Below are 20,746 nucleotides of genomic sequence, written 5' to 3' on the forward strand. Positions count from 1 at the left end.
CAAAAAGAATGGGCCGGGGACAAAAGGCTGGGGGGGGGGGGGGATGGGGCACAGACTGCCAGGTGTCCTCCAGCTGGGAAATGAGACCGGCTCTGACTTTCCGCAGATTCTAATGCACATTGTGAGAAGCTCACAGTGTGCAGTGATATCAGAGGAAGCCGTTTCAGAGGAACCAATAAAACCACAAGACTGAAGGGAAAGCCGGACGACAGATTTAAAACACTTGTTTTTGTTTTAATACCTAAATTTGGGCACTAAATGATTTACATGCATAGGAATCTTAATAGCAGCTTATTACTGAACACTCCCAGATTCTTATCTATTCAGAGGAAGCAAATTGAACCATAAATAATAATTATCTGAACAGAGTACTGTCCGTGTACAAGGGTCACCAAAAGAAGGTATTACCTGTAGGGGCGGCTTGCGGTTACTCTGTGTGGGCGACACCTTCAGCATCACCGTTCCTTTACTTTCTTTCTATAGAAGAAAAAAAGAGAAGACGTTACAATGTAACAGCTTTATTATTACTACTATCCCCCCCCCATACAAATCACATCATCTAATAGCCAAAAAACTGTAAAGTTTTTGCACTCCATAAATTTTATACTGAAAACAACAATTTTGTCAGGTTTTTTTTTTTTTGCTAAAGGATTTCTACAGCACAGTGGGTTAGCCAAAGACAGCACTATAGATAAACTATATTACCAAAAGTATTGGGACGCCTGCCTTTTTAAAAAAAAAAAAAAAAAAAAAAAAAAAAAAAAACACACACACACACACCCCCCAACAAACAAAAATACACATACACACCCCCCAACAAACAAAAATACACATACACACCCCCCAACAAACAAAAATACACATACACACACCCCAACAAACACACACACACCAACAAACACCCCCCCCCCCAACAAACAAAAATACACATACACACACCCCAACAAACACACACACACACACACCCCCCCCCCCAACAAACAAAAATACACATACACCCCCCCAACAAACAAAAATACACATACACCCCCCCAACAAACACACACACACCAACAAACACCCCCCCCCCAACACACACACCAACAAACACCCCCCCCCCCAACAAACAAAAATACACATACACACACCCCAAAAAACACACACACACCAACAAACACCCCCCCCCCCCAACAAACAAAAATACACATACACACACCCCAACAAACACACACACACACACCAACAAACACCCCCCCAACAAACAAAAATACACATACACCCCCCCAACAAACAAAAATACACATACACACACCCCAACAAACAAAAATACACATACACACACCCCAACAAACACACACACACACACACACACCAACAAACACCACACACACACACACACCAACAAACACCCCCCAACACACACACCAACAAACACCCCCCCCAACAAACAAAAATACACATACACCCCCCCAACAAACAAAAATACACATACACCCCCCCCAACAAACAAAAATACACATACACACACACACACACTCCAACAAACGCCCCCCCAACAAACAAAAATACACATACACCCCCCCAACAAACAAAAATACACATACACACACCGCAACAAACACCCCCCCAACAAACACACACACACACACACCCCAACAAAAACACCCCCCCAACACCCCCCCCAACAAACAAAAATACACATACACCCCCCCAACAAACAAAAATACACATACACCCCCCCAACAAACAAAAACACACACACTCCCCAACAAACACACACACACCAACAAACCCCCCCCCAACACACACCCACACCCCCCAACACACAAAAATACACATACACACACCCCAACAAACACCCCCCCCCCCAACACACACACCCCAACACACCCACACCCCCCAACACACAAAAATACACATACACCATACACACACCCCAACAAACACCCCCCCCAACACACACACCCCAACACACCCACACCCCCAACACACAAAAATACACATACACACACCCCAACACCCCCCCCCCCAACAACACACACACACCCCCCCAACAACACACACACACCCCCAACAAACAAAAACACACACCCCCAACAAACAAAAACACACACCCCCAACAAACAAAAACACACACACACACCCCCAACACACACACACACACACACACCCCCAACAAACAAAAACACACACCCCCAACAAACAAAAACACACACACACACACCCCCAACACACACACACACACACACACCCCCAACAAACAAAAACACACACACACCCAACAAAAACACACACACCCAACAAAAACACACACACTTTAAGAGGAAGTAAACCCTGACGGTTTTTACTTTTTCCCCAGTCAAAATAAAAGCAGAATGGGCTAGCATGCGTTGCATACTAGCCCATTATGTTGCACCTACCTGCAAACGAAGCCTGCAATGCCCCCAGTGGTGGCCGCATCCATCGCGTGACGTCACTCCCACGCATGAATGCGCCGAAGCAGCCAGTCACGGCACAAGCCCCTTAGAAACTGCATGATCGTGCCCTTTCTTCGGTGCGCATGCGCCGATGATGTAGGCTCAAGCGTATATGGTAAATATCTCCTAAAACGTGCAGGTTTAGGAGATATTTCCAGTACCTACAGGTAAGCCTTATTATAGGCTTACCTGTAGGTACAAGTGGTGTAAACTAGGTTTACAACCACTTTAATGGCATCCCAGTCTTAGTCTGTAGGGTTCAATATTGAGTTGGCTCCACCCTTTGCAGCCATAACAGCTTCAACTCTTCTGGGAAGGCCGTCCACAAGGTTTAGGAGGGTGTCCGTAAAGCTGGCCTGAAATGGCAACCAGTGCCATCACTCCTTGGCAAATAGAAGGAGGAGAAGAAATGGGAACAGTGACAGACTTCATCTTCCTAGCCTCCAAGATAACGGCAGACGGTGACTGTAGCCATGGGATTAAGACGTCTTGCTTCTTGGGAGGAAAGCCATGGCAAGCCTAGACAACGTTATATAAAAGCAGAGACATCACCCTACCGACAAATCTGGGTTCCCCGGGCAGCACACGACCCGGTTTCTCTTAGGTCGGCATCATGCGTTGCCATGGTGGCAGACAGGGCGGCCGCCAGCACTATAACCACCGATGACGCTCTAGGGCCAGAATGGGCGGCATGGTTTATTATTACGGTAATGGCTGCCGGCTTGCCTGATCTAAAGCATGACTGATCCAGGGCAGGTGGTATCCAGGGCCACCTCTAGCATTCAGGAGAAGACAGAAGACAACCTCCTCCAGACCACCTCCCATTCTCTGCCACACCGCTGGAGACGATAGGTAGGGCTTTGATGTGAACAGGGACTAAGAGATGGGGGGGGGGTGTCTCTCTGTGACTGGGGTCTCTAGAATGGGTAAGGGTGGCTCTCATGTATTGGGGGGGGGGGATGTGTAACATGAAGGGGGGCTATGCAAAGATATTTTATTAAGGTGGTTGTGTGCATTGTCCCAGGCTCAGGTTCTGTCAGGGCTGGGCTCAGCCCTTCCTTCTCTGAGCTGGCCGCTCAGCTGTCGGATAATTGCCAGCTACCATCTCTCTCCACAGTTACTCAGCTGTTGATGATATCCTGCTCGTCAGTCCTGCCTACTTAAGCCGTCCAGTCCAGAGGATCTCTGCCTTCGCCTTGGTCAACATCACAGAGACATCTTCTGTGTTCCTGTTTAAAGACTGGCTTTGCTGACATCCCTTCTGGCTCCAGATCCTGCTTGTTGTTCCACTACATTGATCCCTGACTTCTGGCTTGGCTGACTATCCGTTCTGGTTACTGAACTTTGGCTATGTTTTGACCAAGTTTGTTCTTTTTACTTTTATTATTAAACAAGTGTGATTTAACTACTTCTGTCTTGGTCTGATTTCATGGTTTCTGACAGGTTCCCCCCCATTGATGAGTAATATTCCCATTTTTTAACCGGAGTGCCTCCAGATTTTGCATACTTTTTTTCAAGGTGTTGCAACAGGGAAGAAAAAAAAAAAAGGTGAGAAGAGCTGCTACAGAGGAATCCTCGCCCCATTCCATGCCGCTGCATCCTCAATAGCTACATGAGCAAAGCATTGCAGTATTTCCATCAGCAAGGCAGCAACATGATGGAAACAGGTGAGAGAGAGAGTGGTTTCCCTTTCCTTAGAGGACCTGATTACTGGAGAACTACAAAACACCATTCAACCCCCGCCGCCTGATGTACAGCAAGATGAAATATATAGTATACAAATATATCCCAATTCTTCCCACTTCAAAATCACTTATTTGAGCAACATTTAAATTTTCTCACCAATACACTCTGCAGGTGATCTACACTTTGGCTTTGGACGCTCTTTCCATTGATCTCAAGGATTTCATCCCCCACATGAAGTGAACCTGACATGGGAAAAGAAAAAAAAAAATGAATCAAATACAAAATATACTAAAAGAAAAAAAAAAAAAAAAAAAAAAAAAAAAAAAAGGAAGGAGGATATTGAGCAATACATTCCAAAGCTTCATTTTCATTTCTTCTTATTAAAGCTTTATTTAACCAAATCGCCTACCGGCACTTTCAACCCCTTCCTGCCCAGGCCGATTTTCAGCGCTCTCACACTTTGAATGACAATTGCGCGGTCGTGCTACACTGTACTCTCATGACATTTTTATCATTTTTTTTCTTCTTCACACAAATAGAGATTTTTTATTGGTGTTATATAACCACTTGAGGGACCGGAAGGATTTACCCCCTTAATGACAAGGCCATTTTTTGCAATACAGAACTGTGTCGCTATAACTGATAATTACGCGGTCGTGCGATGCTGTACCCAAACAAAATTGACGTCCTTCCTCCCCCCCACAAATAGAGCTTTCTTTTGGTGGTATTTGATCACCTCTGCGGTTTAAAATTTTTGCGCTATAAACAAAAAAAGAGCGACACTTTTGAAAAAAAAAAAAAAAAAAAACAACAACAACATTTTTTGCTATAATAAATATCCCCAAAAAATAAACAATAGAACACGTTTCTCCATCAGTTAAGGCCAATATGTAGTCTACATATTTTTAGTAAACAAAATTAAAAAAATCCCAATAAGCGTATATTGATTGGTTTGCGCAAAAGTTATAGCGTCTACAAAATAGGGGATAGATTTATGGCATTTAATTTTTTTTTTTTTTACTAGTAATGGCGGTGATCTGCGATTTTTAGCTGGGCTGCGACATTGTGGCGCACAGATCAGACACTTTTTTTGGGACCAGTGATATTTATACAGCGATCAGAGCTATAAAAATGCACTGGATTACTGTATAAATGACACTGGTAGGGAAGGGGTTAACACTAGGGGGCGATCAAGGGGTTAAAAGTATTACCTTGGAGGTGTTTCTAACTGTATGGGGGCTGGGACTGACTGGAGGAGGAGAGAGAGCGCTGTTCCTAACAACTGGCAACAGACGATCGCTTTCAGCTTCCCTGTCAGAACGGGGATCTGTTGTGTTTCCACTGGCAGATCACCGTTCTGCCTCTCTGTGGAGCGATTGTGGGTGGCCCAACGGACATCGAGCCCACCGGCCACGCGCACAGGCGCCTGCTATAGCTATTACAGGAAGCGACGTACAATGACGGCGATTCGCGTAATAGAGCCAACCTGCCGCAGTACAACTGCGGCGGCTGGTCTTTAGGTGGTTAATCATCATTGTTCTTTATTTTTTGCTAAATAAACGAAGCCCAAAAATTTGGAAAAAAAAAAAAACAAAAAAAACACTTTTGCATAGTGTGTGTTTATAGATGTGTGCTGATGAGGCTCCACCGAGGGGCACTTGATGAGGCTCCACCGAGGGGCACTTGATGAGGCTCCACCGAGGGGCACTTGATGAGGCTCCACCGAGGGGCACTTGATGAGGCTCCACCGAGGGGCACTTGATGAGGCTCCACCGAGGGGCACTTGATGAGGCTCCACCGAGGGGCACTTGATGAGGCTCCACCGAGGGGCACTTGATGAGGCTCCACCGAGGGGCACTTGATGAGGCTCCACCGATGGGCACTTGATGAGGCTCCACCGAGGGGCACTTGATGAGGCTCCACCGAGGGGCACTTGATGAGGCTCCACCGAGGGGCACTTGATGAGGCTCCACCGAGGGGCACTTGATGAGGCTCCACCGAGGGGCACTTGATGAGGCTCCACCGAGGGGCACTTGATGAGGCTCCACCGAGGGGCACTTGATGAGGCTCCACCGAGGGGCACTTGATGAGGCTCCACCGAGGGGCACTTGATGAGGCTCCACCGAGGGGCACTTGATGAGGCTCCACCGAGGGGCACTTGATGAGGCTCCACCGAGGGGCACTTGATGAGGCTCCACCGAGGGGCACTTGATGAGGCTCCACCGATGGGCACTTGATGAGGCTCCACCGATGGGCACTTGATGAGGCTCCACTTATGGGCACTTGATGAGGCTCCTCCGATGGGCACTTGATGAGGCTCCACTAAGGGGCACGGTGGGGATTGTGCCCCGATTATCAGTGTCAATGTTCCTTTTACACATGCCAGTTATCGGCTCTTCTCATGCTGTCAGCGTAAGGAAAGAAGTTCTATCAGTAACCGTCTTCTGCTTACCTCCATGATCAGCGGTGATTGGACATAGCCGATCACGTGGTAATAAGCTGCCGATTGGCCATTTACCTCAATCTGTGATCAGCAGTGTCCCCCTGACACCCCAATCACAGAGCACGCTGCCAGCTCCCCGCAACGGGCGCAATCACGGGAAGCCATCATGCGACAGCGTACTAGAACTGGATGACTGGGCTGTAGCCCTCATTCAGGTATAGCGCGGTCAGCAAGCGGTTAAACTGAAAAATATATATAACAGCTTATCAGATCTTAGATGTGGTGGCTGCATTTGTTTTTCTTTTCTTTTTACTCACTTGGTGATTTGGCCAGTAACACTCCCTGCCCCTAGAGTAACAATGCTTACTGTATTTATAAAGGAGCAACTTGTCACCCTAGGACAGGGACTACAGGACACTTCCCCCCTCATCTCTATAACATGAAGGGGGGGGGGGGGGGGATCTGTAGTGCACAGGTATAGCTGAGAACAATACTAACAAATAAGAATGCAGCACAGACAAAAGAGCACAAGAATTCACAAGATTTCTGTCAGGATCAACAGTTTTTTTTTTTAATATATAGATATACTTCCAACTGTATAATTAACAGATCAAAAGAACAAACAAGAGAAGCTTGTTGTTAAGGTATAGATGCACATTATATAGTTAAAAAAAAAAAAAAAAAAAGTGCAGGTGTAACCAAGTCCACAACTCAAGATCCCAATGACATACCAATGGCACCCGGTATTCATAAAATGACAGGTTTCCAACAACTTAACCACTTAAGAGCCGAGCCTCTTTTTTTTTTTTTTTTTTTTTTTTAAGAGATATGTTGTTTACAAGTTAAAATCAGTTTTTTCTTTTGCTAGAAAACTACATAGAACCCACATAAAATTTTTATTATATATAAAAAACATACATACACACACACACACACACACACACACACATATATATAGATGTGTAGATAGGTAAACACCGCCTGCATTGTACTGTGGACAAGAGGCCACTGCAAGCAAAGTACCTGTACATCGCTGCCTACTTCCACTCATGCCACCCCCCCCCCCCCCCCCGCCCGCCCACTGTGATTGTACACAGCCAGAGCCTGTCAGCAAGTCCCAGCCAATGATTCACGTCTGGGGCCTGCTGATCAGCTGTGTCCAATCACAGACACAGTTTAGACGGGCTGACTCCTGGAACAACAGGGGCAGTGTGCGGGAAGGTACAACGGGGTTGGCAGTGGGCTTCAACCAACTCCCGTCCGCCGTATAGTAAAAATTACGGTGGGCAGGATCCCCTCTTGTCATATGACGCCGCCCCAGTGTCACCTCTCTTGCGCATCTGCGGGGACACGCAGAGCGGCGATCGATTTTGCGCCATGTTCCTAGGACAAAGCGCGACCACGATCTCGGGAAAGAGCCGACGACGCGACTCTTTACCTATGTGATCGGCTGTGTCCAATCACAGCCGGTCACATGTAAACACGGAAGTACCGTTTAGGCTCTCCTCGCCTCACACAGAGTGTGAGGCGAGGAGAGCCGATCAGTGGTAGCTCCTCGCAGGGGAGACCTGTACAGCTAATCAGGGCACTGATCATCAGTGACCCCCCCCCCCCAGCAGAGCCCGTCGCTGACAACCCCCAGCAGAGCCCGTCGCTGACAACCCCCAGCAGAGCCCGTCGCTGACAACCCCCAGCAGAGCCCGTCGCTGACAACCCCCAGCAGTGGGGGATAAAACACCACCAAAAGAAAGCTCTATTGTGTGAAAAAAAAAAACGTCATATGTTTACAGTGTTACATGACCGCGCAATTGTCATTCAAAGTGTAACAGCGCTGAAAGCTGAAAATTGGCCTGGGCAGGAAGGGGGGGGGGGGGGGGGGATGAAAGTGTCCGGTATTGAAGCAGTTAAAAGAGAATGTCACTTGAATGCCCTGAATTATAAAGCATGCAAACGTCAAATCAACGGAAATAACCTACCTTGTCGATGAATAAGGCCGCCGTGTAGGATCCGTGCAACAACGCATTTCTGCTGCGAATTCAACTTGAGAGTGATACCCTGCAAATAGGAGATACCAAAGATTAGTGTGTTTTTTTAAATCTCCCAAAAGGTTTATTTATTTTTTATTTTTTTTTAGAACTGCCATTTTTTGGGATTTTTTTTTTTTTTTTTTTTTTTGGTTGTCAAATTAGTAAAAATCTGTCAACTAAAAGGACATGTCTCTATAAGTCACAAGTGCCCGAGAGACTTCCAGTTACAAATGATGGAGATTCGCCCATCATCGTGCAATCATTCATGTGCAGGTCACTCTGTCATCCAGGAATTTCATCACACAAAGGGCCTAAACACCTCCTAACGGCTGGGAGGGGATGATTAATAGCTTCAGAAAGTGTGCAGTTGGGGGTTTCCCGGCAATATAATGACATTCCAATTCTTGTGCAATACTGAGAGTTTACGTTTCACAAGTGTGACCTTGACTAGAAAGACACAGCAACTGAAGATCATTGGACTCTCTGCTGATTTAGACTGCAATTCACACCAGAGACATTTGGAATGCATTTCCTTTAGGGCTCATTCACATGGGCAAACAAAAAACAAATAAAAAATTACTGCGTCAGATGCTCACAATTTTGCATCGATCTAAATACAGCACTATAATAATCAATGAGCGCCCGTGCACACCGCTGCCCCTATCTGTGACTATGTGCGCTGCATTTAGCTGCACAGTATAAAAAAAAAAAAAGTAGGCCAGCTCTGCATCCAGGGCTGCAGATTTGACGCGCAAACGCACATTAAACGTGTAGCCATTCGTTTGAACGAAAGAAGAAATTGTATACATCTAAAAAACAAAAAAAAAAAAAACACAAGTACTTTAAGATGCCTATTGTCTGCTGGATCTTCCACCAGCTAGAAAATAGGCATTTGCCCATGTGAACGGACCCCAAAGACTTCAACACTCAACATCAAGATTCCTAAAGTATATAAACGGTGTCCGTTCACACCTGAGCAACACAACGCTTGAAGCTGGAAAAAAAGCAGTGCCAGCGTTTCCAACGCACTGCGTCACTTGCACACGTGACTTCTTCAGAGGGAAGGCAAGAAAGCAAGTGACGCAACGCATTGGGGGCGGAGCCGGGTGACGCCTGGAGCTAAATACAGAGGTTTGTATTTCATAATGCTGTGTGAAAGTCTGACTCTTATTTAAATGTGAATGTGTTTTTATGCAAAAAAAAAAAAAAAAAAAACGTGCTCTGTCCTGATGCTTATCTCACACTCGGTAGGACACCAGCAAGGACTTTCATTTAAAGAGCACCTGTCATTTCAGATCCATCATGGCAGCGCCTGTTAGCGGGCGTCCACTCACTTGCTGCCGCCACGTCCCTCACCTTTGTTGTGTCACCGCCGCATCACCAGCCGTCCCATTAAAGTGAATGGAACTGTCGGTGAGTCAACGGCGGGGGTCAGAGGAGGAGCCGCTGGGGGACAGAAATGACAGGTGCTCTTTAAAAATTATGATTTAAATCAGATCCACCCTGGTAGTAGGCTTGAACACACTATTGTTTCCTATTCGATTTCTTGCCTCTTCTCCTCCTAGTAACTAGCTTTCCATTAACTAGAACAAAAGTGCTCAAGCCTGAAAATACCAGAGGTGGGGGGTGGGAAGCTCCAAAAATCACTCAAGTGTGGAGGGGGGCTGAAGCGGGCCATGGTGACAATCAGCATAGATCAATAGAGTTATGTAGGTAATGTTCTCGCTATTTTTTTTTTTTTTTTTTTTTAAAGATAACATAATCCCGGCGTTTTTGAAGGTGGGGAATGTGAATGTTTTTAAGTTCTATTAATGGCAGCTAAATCCAAGTCTGGTGAACAGGATCATGTACGATTGTACGCAGATCAAGAAAATAAGTTGGCAGAGCTGATTTTTAACTGTTTGCACATCCCTCTTGGTCTATATCCGTGGACTGCAAACTGCGGCTCTTGGACCAGATGTGGTCCTTACCTCTGCCTTGATCCAGCCTCCAGCCCTTGGGACTAGTTCTCCCACAGGCGCCAACTACGGGGGGCGCTGCTCCCCCCACAGGCGCCAACTATGGGGGGCGCTGTTCCTCCCACAGGGGCCAACTACGGGGGGCGCTGTTCCTCCCACAGGGCGCCAACTACGGGGGGCGCTGTTCCTCCCACAGGGCGCCAACTACGGGGGGGCGCTGTTCCTCCCACAGGGCGCCAACTACGGGGGGGCGCTGTTCCTCCCACAGGGCGCCAACTACGGGGGGGCGCTGTTCCTCCCACAGGGCGCCAACTACGGGGGGGCGCTGTTCCTCCCACAGGGCGCCAACTACGGGGGGGCGCTGTTCCTCCCACAGGGCGCCAACTACGGGGGGGGCGCTGTTCCTCCCACAGGGCGCCAACTACGGGGGGCGCTGTTCCTCCCACAGGGCGCCAACTACGGGGGGCGCTGCTCCTCCCACAGGGCGCCAACTACGGGGGGCGCTGCTCCTCCCACAGGGCGCCAACTACGGGGGGGCGCTGCTCCTCCCACAGGGCGCCAACTACGGGGGGCGCTGCTCCTCCCACAGGGCGCCAACTACGGGGGGCGCTGCTCCTCCCACAGGGCGCCAACTACGGGGGGCGCTGCTCCTCCCACAGGGCGCCAACTACGGGGGGGCACTGTTCCTCCCACAGGGGCCAACTACGGGGGGCCACTGTTCCTCCCACAGGGGCCAACTACGGGGGGCCACTGTTCCTCCCACAGGGGCCAACTACGGGGGGGCACTGTTCCTCCCACAGGGGCCAACTACGGGGGGGCACTGTTCCTCCCACAGGGGCCAACTACGGGGGGGCACTGTTCCTCCCACAGGGGCCAACTACGGGGGGGCACTGTTCCTCCCACAGGGGACAACTACGGGGGGGCACTGTTCCTCCCACAGGGGACAACTACGGGGCACTGTTCCTCCCACAGGGGCCAACTACGGGGCACTGTTCCTCCCACAGGGGCCAACTAGGGGGCACTGTTCCTCCCACAGGGGCCAACTACGGAGCACTGTTCCTCCCACATAGACCATAGGTGCTGTGTAATTTTTTTTTTTTTTTTGTTCATTGACCACCAAGCCCAAGGTATTTTTCACACTGGCCACAGTCCGGCCCTGGTCATTATGTTCAATGAATGTAATGCTACAAAACTTGTTGGTGCTTGTTGGCAGACTGGGGACACTTGCCACCAGCCTTGTTGGCAGACTGGGGACACTTGCCACCAGCCTTGTTGGCAGGCTATAGACATCCTGCAGGACTTGTTGGGAGTCTATGGACATGCTTCAGGAGACAGCCATAACCTTGAGAAGAACATATATTGCTGGCACACCATGAATCCATAAGGAATAGTCCAACATTTATTTAAAGTGCAGGTGGAACATTTCAAAGCTACTCATGACCACGTACAGGCACGTGACTAAACAAAGAGCTCCTGCGTGGCCTGGACACATTTCACCTGGACCATTCGTGATGTGGCTGCTTTAAAAAAAAAAACATTTGGCCTATTGATTACGGATCCATGGTGTGCTGGTGACGTATATTCCTCTCTATGCTGGTACCAGTTAACCTACTGGCTGCAGTTAAAAACAGCCCTCTCTTACTTCTAGAAGCCGGTTTTACCATTTTTCCTTCATTGGCTTAAAGTGGTAGTAAACCTTGGGATTTGTATTTTTACCTACAGGTAAGCTTATAACAAAGCTTACCTGTAGGTAAAATGAATATCTCCCAAACATGTACCATTTAGGAGATATTCTCTTGCGAGCAGCCTGGTGATGTCACCGGTGCATGCGCTCTGAAGGAACGGCGTACCTGTGCTGTTCCTTCAGAGATATGTGCCGTGATCACCACTCAGACTCGGAATCCCCAAACCGGGAAGGAAGACCGTGTGAAAAATGGAAGCCTCTGCAGTAGTGACAGCATGCTGCTGGAGGGCTGCATTTTAAGATAAGTCTTTCATAATGTGCTAGTATGCGATACATACTAGCACATTAGGGCATTTTTTTGCCGGTGGAACTTTTTTTTTTTTTTTCGCACAGAGTTTACCACCGCTTTAAGTATGCACCAAAATGGAGCACTATCTGTACATACAGTAAGTACAATGGTTTGCAGGTTGGGCACAGGGGTTCTTGAGTGCGATCATGCCATCAAATTTCTAGAACCTGCCCATGATGATATATTACCCCTAGAAACGATGTCTGCTACCTAAAGGAACAAGAAACCAAAAATTTAACAGAGGGAGCCAGAAGCAGAGCTCTTCTCATGAAAGTCTGTAGATACCCCCTCCAAATGACTGGGCTCAAGCATTTCCCATGAAGGCTATGGTTTAGTCACCTATGACGAAGCGCGTGGGACGGAGCCCCATGCTGACATCGCGCAACCAGAAGCGACGCCGGCCAAGCGCGTTTCCTTTTGCGCAATTACCCCTGTATTCTTGTGAGTGCATTTTATTAGCTTAAAAATAATTTTAAAAAATAAACTTAATTGCGCTAGCAAAACAAAAAAAAGTGCTAAGAACGCACCATACATATGATAACAGTGAGTGCATAAATATCTTATCCCAAAATATTAGCAAAAAATGAAAACAAAATAAAGTGCTAAGAAAGCACCATACATGTGATAACAATAAGTATACAATCATTAGTCATAGGCAGAAGCCGTCTGTTAACAGTCTATAATAATGTGAATCCGATAAATTCAAGCTGAAAAAGTCCGCTCCATATGTTTCATCCTCACACGCCAAGGGTTAATAAGCCAAAATACTTCTGTTCAGGTATACAGTAACAACGACAAGAGAAGTAGTAGATGTACGCTTACCCCAGGTGTTGGACCTCCCCTGTGGCAAGGTCTTGTGAGCTTGCAGATTTCACCCTCTGCAGGGACAGGTTGTTACTCTCCTGGTCCTGGCAGCGTATGCCGCCGACTTCCGTATGGCCGGGATGATCCAACTATTCGAACCTCAGAGGGGGGACTCAGGGATGCCAGAAGTCCATAAACAGGAGAGGGAGGCAAAACGGAGAAAATACTCTAATAGTGTGATATCGTTTTTAAGCTATTTATTGGTTAAAACATACCACAAGAGATCATATAAAACTCAAGTATAAAAATTCATTAAAAAAGCCGGCATATTCAAAGGCAGAACGCCCGTGCAAACAAATAATTCGAACACGTGATGGCTAGCACTGCGAGGCCACGCCCTACATGTTTCGTCATACGTGACGTCTACGGGGGCACGGGCGACGCAATGAACCATCACTTTATATATCAGAACACAAAATTATAAACACGCCCACATCTCCACCCATGTCCGTCATTCGGCCATGTCATTCGACATGTGTGGAGATTTGTCGGAGCCGTCAATAAAGACCGCCCACAGGGCGGAACACACATGTATAGTAAACAAGGAAGCATTAACCAAGCCTCATTACGGCGGACGCCAAACACACTTGTAGGCATGCGCAAGGACGAGCCAAGCCTCGATCTGGCTGGTGGTAAAAAACGTTCATATAAAGGCTAAATAGAAACCGGAAGGAATCGAATGTGTCCCTTAGATGACTTCTGGAGTTATGCATCCATGTTAAATACAGAACTTCCGGTTCTATATAACCAGAAAATATTCCTTGAAAGACCTTAATATTAAATTAAAAGTTAAAAATTAAAAAAATTAAAAAACTCCAAAGTGTATGAATTATATAATATACATGGCCTCTAACCACAAAGTATCTTAATCACTCTTAAAAATTTTTTGATTTCTCTTTCTGTTAAGAGGTCATATGTGTCTAGAAGGGGACAGTGTTCAACCAATATTGTAAAGGAGCACGAATCAATTGATTTGGACTATGTGTGAGCAAAAAATACAGATAATTGGAAGTTAAGTCTTGTCTTTAAACAACACAAAAATAGTACAAGGCCAGATTATTATATGTACCAATAGCTAGAACCAGACTCAGCTCATCCCCATACAATGTCAAAAATTAGAAAAAACAAAGGAATAAGCCGTAAATCCTGAGAGTATAAAAGTGAAATAATTCCAATGTCTCTGGACCTTTCCTACCAAAAAACTAAGGAAAGGGGGGGGGGGGAGGGGAAAAGGGTCTTTTTAATCAACCACTAGGGGTGGCTACTATAGCTCAATCTAATACCAAATCGCCCGTTCTATTATGCGTTATCTATAAATGCGTTGATCTCAATATCTACATTGAGCCCTCTTGGTTTAAGGCACCCCATCTTAAATATCCACCCCATTTCAAGCTTAGATATAGCTCTTCTCTTAGGTCCCCCTCTCCATGGAATACTCAACCTATCAATACCAATAAACTGTGTCCCTCTTGGATCCTTATCATGTACATTCAGATAATGTTTAGACACTGGGTGTCCTATAAATCCTCTCCTGATGTTACTGATGTGTTCATTTAACCTGACCTGAAGAGGGCGAACAGTGCGTCCCACATACTGAAACCCACATGGACAGGTTAAAAGATATACTACATGGGTAGTGGAACACGTAATGAATGATTTTATTGTAAAGGTTTGTGAGGTACTAGTCGCATGGAACTGTGTTACCTTCCGGTCCTTGATGGTATTGACCGTACAAACCGCACATTTCCTACATCTATAATACCCCACTAAATTCTGGAAAAACATTGGTTTCCTTATTGGAGGATCACATACACTAGGGGCTATTGCTGCTCTAATAGACGGTAATCCTTTGAAGACCACCTGGGGTCTCTCTGGGAGGAGTGGGCCCAGTACATTATCATTTTTGACTATATGCCAATATTTGTGTATCAGTTTCCTTATTACAAAGTGTTGATGAGAGAAACTGGTTACAAAAGGACAGGTGAAATCCCTCTTTGTGGTATTCCCTATCTCTGTACGATCTGTTAATAGAGATTCCCTATCCAGTCTCTCAACCTCCTCTACTCGCTCCCTTAGAAAAGATGCATCGTAGCCCTTTTCCAGGAATCGCTCCGTAAGGACTTGGGATTGGATCCTAAAATCATTAATAGAAGAACAATTACGTCTAATTCTTACATACTGGCTTTTCGGGACTGAATCAAGCCACGCTTTATGATGACAACTATCTCGCGATATAAATGCATTACGATCTGTGGATTTAAAATATGTGGAAGTCGTTATCACATCTCCTTCCCCCTTTATTACAAGGTCTAAAAAATTAATCGAACTCTGACTGGATTCATAATTGAAATGAATCCCTCTATCGTTTACATTTAAACCTTCCATAAACTGATGCAGGGAGTCCTGGGTACCATTCCAAAGGAGGAGGACGTCATCGATGTATCTTGCCCATAAGACCAATTCTGGTCTACGTTGGGCATAGATGACGTCCTCCTCCCATTTGCCCATAAATAAGTTGGCCAAACTGGGGGCAAATTTTGCCCCCATGGCTACTCCCTTTTTCTGTAAAAAGAAAATATTCCTATGCCAGAAAAAGTTATGAGTTGTGGTATACTCCAAAAGGTCCATAATAAATTTCTTTTGTTTTCTTGGCAGTGTCACGTCCTTGTACAGATAATACTTGACTGAAGATATACCCCAAGTATGGGGGATCGCCGTGTACAGTGACGTGACATCCGCCGTAGCAAGCCAATATCCACTTTTATATCCACAATCCCTTAATAGGTTGATGGCGTGTCTACTGTCCTTGATATAGGCGGGCAGAGAGCGGACCAGGGGTTGCAGGAAGTTGTCAATATATTTACCAGCCCTTGAGGTGATTGAATCGATTCCGCTGATGATTGGGCGGCCAGGTGGATGGACAGGGTCCTTATGGACCTTTGGGAGATAATAAATAATAGGTATCCGTGAAGACACGGGAACCAAAAACGATTTCTCTTTTTTATTTATGACTCCTAATCTAAAGCCATATTCCACAATGTTCTCAAGTTCTCTCTTATATTTATATTTATACTTTTTCTGGCATAGGAATATTTTCTTTTTACAGAAAAAGGGAGTAGCCATGGGGGCAAAATTTGCCCCCAGTTTGGCCAACTTATTTATGGGCAAATGGGAGGAGGACGTCATCTATGCCCAACGTAGACCAGAATTGGTCTTATGGGCAAGATACATCGATGACGTCCTCCTCCTTTGGAATGGTACCCAGGACTCCCTGCATCAGTTTATGGAAGGTTTAAATGTAAACGATAGAGGGATTCATTTCAATTATGAATCCAGTCAGAGTTCGATTAATTTTTTAGACCTTGTAATAAAGGGGGAAGGAGATGTGATAACGACTTGCACATATTTTAAATCCACAGATCGTAATGCATTTATATCGCGAGATAGTTGTCATCATAAAGCGTGGCTTGATTCAGTCCCGAAAAGCCAGTATGTAAGAATTAGACGTAATTGTTCTTCTATTAATGATTTTAGGATCCAATCCCAAGTCCTTACGGAGCGATTCCTGGAAAAGGGCTACGATGCATCTTTTCTAAGGGAGCGAGTAGAGGAGGTTGAGAGACTGGATAGGGAATCTCTATTAACAGATCGTACAGAGATAGGGAATACCACAAAGAGGGATTTCACCTGTCCTTTTGTAACCAGTTTCTCTCATCAACACTTTGTAATAAGGAAACTGATACACAAATATTGGCATATAGTCAAAAATGATAATGTACTGGGCCCACTCCTCCCAGAGAGACCCCAGGTGGTCTTCAAAGGATTACCGTCTATTAGAGCAGCAATAGCCCCTAGTGTATGTGATCCTCCAATAAGGAAACCAATGTTTTTCCAGAATTTAGTGGGGTATTATAGATGTAGGAAATGTGCGGTTTGTACGGTCAATACCATCAAGGACCGGAAGGTAACACAGTTCCATGCGACTAGTACCTCACAAACCTTTACAATAAAATCATTCATTACGTGTTCCACTACCCATGTAGTATATCTTTTAACCTGTCCATGTGGGTTTCAGTATGTGGGACGCACTGTTCGCCCTCTTCAGGTCAGGTTAAATGAACACATCAGTAACATCAGGAGAGGATTTATAGGACACCCAGTGTCTAAACATTATCTGAATGTACATGATAAGGATCCAAGAGGGACACAGTTTATTGGTATTGATAGGTTGAGTATTCCATGGAGAGGGGGACCTAAGAGAAGAGCTATATCTAAGCTTGAAATGGGGTGGATATTTAAGATGGGGTGCCTTAAACCAAGAGGGCTCAATGTAGATATTGAGATCAACGCATTTATAGATAACGCATAATAGAACGGGCGATTTGGTATTAGATTGAGCTATAGTAGCCACCCCTAGTGGTTGATTAAAAAGACCCTTTTCCCCTCCCCCCCCCCCTTTCCTTAGTTTTTTGGTAGGAAAGGTCCAGAGACATTGGAATTATTTCACTTTTATACTCTCAGGATTTACGGCTTATTCCTTTGTTTTTTCTAATTTTTGACATTGTATGGGGATGAGCTGAGTCTGGTTCTAGCTATTGGTACATATAATAATCTGGCCTTGTACTATTTTTGTGTTGTTTAAAGACAAGACTTAACTTCCAATTATCTGTATTTTTTGCTCACACATAGTCCAAATCAATTGATTCGTGCTCCTTTACAATATTGGTTGAACACTGTCCCCTTCTAGACACATATGACCTCTTAACAGAAAGAGAAATCAAAAAATTTTTAAGAGTGATTAAGATACTTTGTGGTTAGAGGCCATGTATATTATATAATTCATACACTTTGGAGTTTTTTAATTTTTTTAATTTCTAACTTTTAATTTAATATTAAGGTCTTTCAAGGAATATTTTCTGGTTATATAGAACCGGAAGTTCTGTATTTAACATGGATGCATAACTCCAGAAGTCATCTAAGGGACACATTCGATTCCTTCCGGTTTCTATTTAGCCTTTATATGAACGTTTTTTACCACCAGCCAGATCGAGGCTTGGCTCGTCCTTGCGCATGCCTACAAGTGTGTTTGGCGTCCGCCGTAATGAGGCTTGGTTAATGCTTCCTTGTTTACTATACATGTGTGTTCCGCCCTGTGGGCGGTCTTTATTGACGGCTCCGACAAATCTCCACACATGTCGAATGACATGGCCGAATGACGGACATGGGTGGAGATGTGGGCGTGTTTATAATTTTGTGTTCTGATATATAAAGTGATGGTTCATTGCGTCGCCCGTGCCCCCGTAGACGTCACGTATGACGAAACATGTAAGGCGTGGCCTCGCAGTGCTAGCCATCACGTGTTCGAATTATTTGTTTGCACGGGCGTTCTGCCTTTGAATATGCCGGCTTTTTTAATGAATTTTTATACTTGAGTTTTATATGATCTCTTGTGGTATGTTTTAACCAATAAATAGCTTAAAAACGATATCACACTATTAGAGTATTTTCTCCGTTTTGCCTCCCTCTCCTGTTTATGGACTTCTGGCATCCCTGAGTCCCCCCTCTGAGGTTCGAATAGTTGGATCATCCCGGCCATACGGAAGTCGGCGGCATACGCTGCCAGGACCAGGAGAGTAACAACCTGTCCCTGCAGAGGGTGAAATCTGCAAGCTCACAAGACCTTGCCACAGGGGAGGTCCAACACCTGGGGTAAGCGTACATCTACTACTTCTCTTGTCGTTGTTACTGTATACCTGAACAGAAGTATTTTGGCTTATTAACCCTTGGCGTGTGAGGATGAAACATATGGAGCGGACTTTTTCAGCTTGAATTTATCGGATTCACATTATTATAGACTGTTAACAGACGGCTTCTGCCTATGACTAATGATTGTATACTTATTGTTATCACATGTATGGTGCTTTCTTAGCACTTTATTTTGTTTTCATTTTTTGCTAATATTTTGGGATAAGATATTTATGCACTCACTGTTATCATATGTATGGTGCGTTCTTAGCACTTTTTTTTGTTTTGCTAGCGCAATTAAGTTTATTTTTTATGTTTGTCACTTCATAGATATTTGGAGTTTTATTTGCAGCTGCACTTGTTTTATTTATACACTTTGCTCATTAGCGCAGGTTGATTCCACAATTTTTAAAAATAATTTTACACTATGTGGCGCATTTCTCTATTCTATAGTGTCCGGCAGATAGAAGTATTAAAACAAGAATGATGTGGTCCTGGTGAATTCCCAGTCTCTTGAGCCTTTTATGACTTCTCTTTAGTAAGTGGGTATGTAGGCATGGCCCCGTCAGGAAGGCTGTATGGGGCCTCAAAATGTCAAACAGCGGCACTATTTGTACCTCACCAAAGCCTTGACCTCAACCCTACCGAACACCTTTGGAATTAATTGGTTTAGGGCAATGATGGTGAACCTTGGCAATGTTTTGGAACTACTAATTTCCCATGATGCTCATGCACTCAGCAGTGTAGTTGAGCATCATGGGAAATGTAGTTCCAAAACATCTGGGGTGCCAAGGTTCTCCATCACTGGTTTAGGGTCAAATCCCACCAAAGGGTGCTTTCTAAATAGGCCTCACCAGGCTGCATGGCTTTGGCACTGACTGTCCAGTACTGGTGTTCTGGGGTCAAATCCCACGTAAATCATTCTTCCCAGGCGGCATGTGCCTCCTATAAACCAAACATTCTTGGTAGGACAATCAGCTTCCATCCAACCCTACCGAACACCTTTGGAATTAATTGGTTTAGGGCAGTGATGGCAAACCTTGGCACCCCAGATGTTTTGGAACTACATTTCCCATGATGCTCATGCACTCAGCAGTGTAATTGAGCATCATGGGAAATGTAGTTCCAAAACATTTGGGGTGCCAAGGTTCTCCATCACTGGTTTAGGGTTTTAGGGTCAAATCCCACCAAAAGGTGCTTTCTAAATAGGCCTCACCAGGCTGCATGGCTTTGGCACTGACTGTCCAGTACTAGGGTTCTGGGGTCCCACCTAAATCATCCTTCCCGGGCGGCATGTACCTCCTATAAACCAAACATTCTTGGTAGGACAATCAGCTTCCATCCACACGTGTCTGCATGGCTGTGGAAGGGACTTTGGCAAATAAGATGATTTTATTAAACCTGTGTGAAGGGTTCAGAGTTCTTTGTTGAAGAAGGAGCATAGTGCACTGTATGAACATAAAAAAATAACAAGAATGCTGACGAGGTAAAAGATAAAAGACTGCTGAGCAGCACTATCTGGGCTGCAGACCAA

At 45.4% G+C, this 20,746-nt stretch overlaps 1 protein-coding gene across 1 annotated transcript in view; it reads right to left on the reverse strand.

Annotated features, from left to right (window-relative positions):
* MPP1 (MAGUK p55 scaffold protein 1) overlaps window positions 1-20,746 on the reverse strand; it is a 47,021-nt gene that overhangs the window by 20,217 nt on the left and 6,058 nt on the right. The window contains exons 3-5 of the mRNA XM_073600639.1: window positions 8,562-8,640; window positions 4,299-4,384; window positions 409-477 (exon numbers count right to left, since the gene is read on the reverse strand). Of these exons, the coding sequence (XP_073456740.1) occupies window positions 409-477; window positions 4,299-4,384; window positions 8,562-8,640 (234 nt within the window). The remainder of the gene's footprint in view (window positions 1-408; window positions 478-4,298; window positions 4,385-8,561; window positions 8,641-20,746) is intronic.

This window comes from Aquarana catesbeiana, linkage group LG09 (assembly GCF_042186555.1).
Source record: "Aquarana catesbeiana isolate 2022-GZ linkage group LG09, ASM4218655v1, whole genome shotgun sequence".
NCBI lineage: Eukaryota > Metazoa > Chordata > Amphibia > Anura > Ranidae > Aquarana > Aquarana catesbeiana.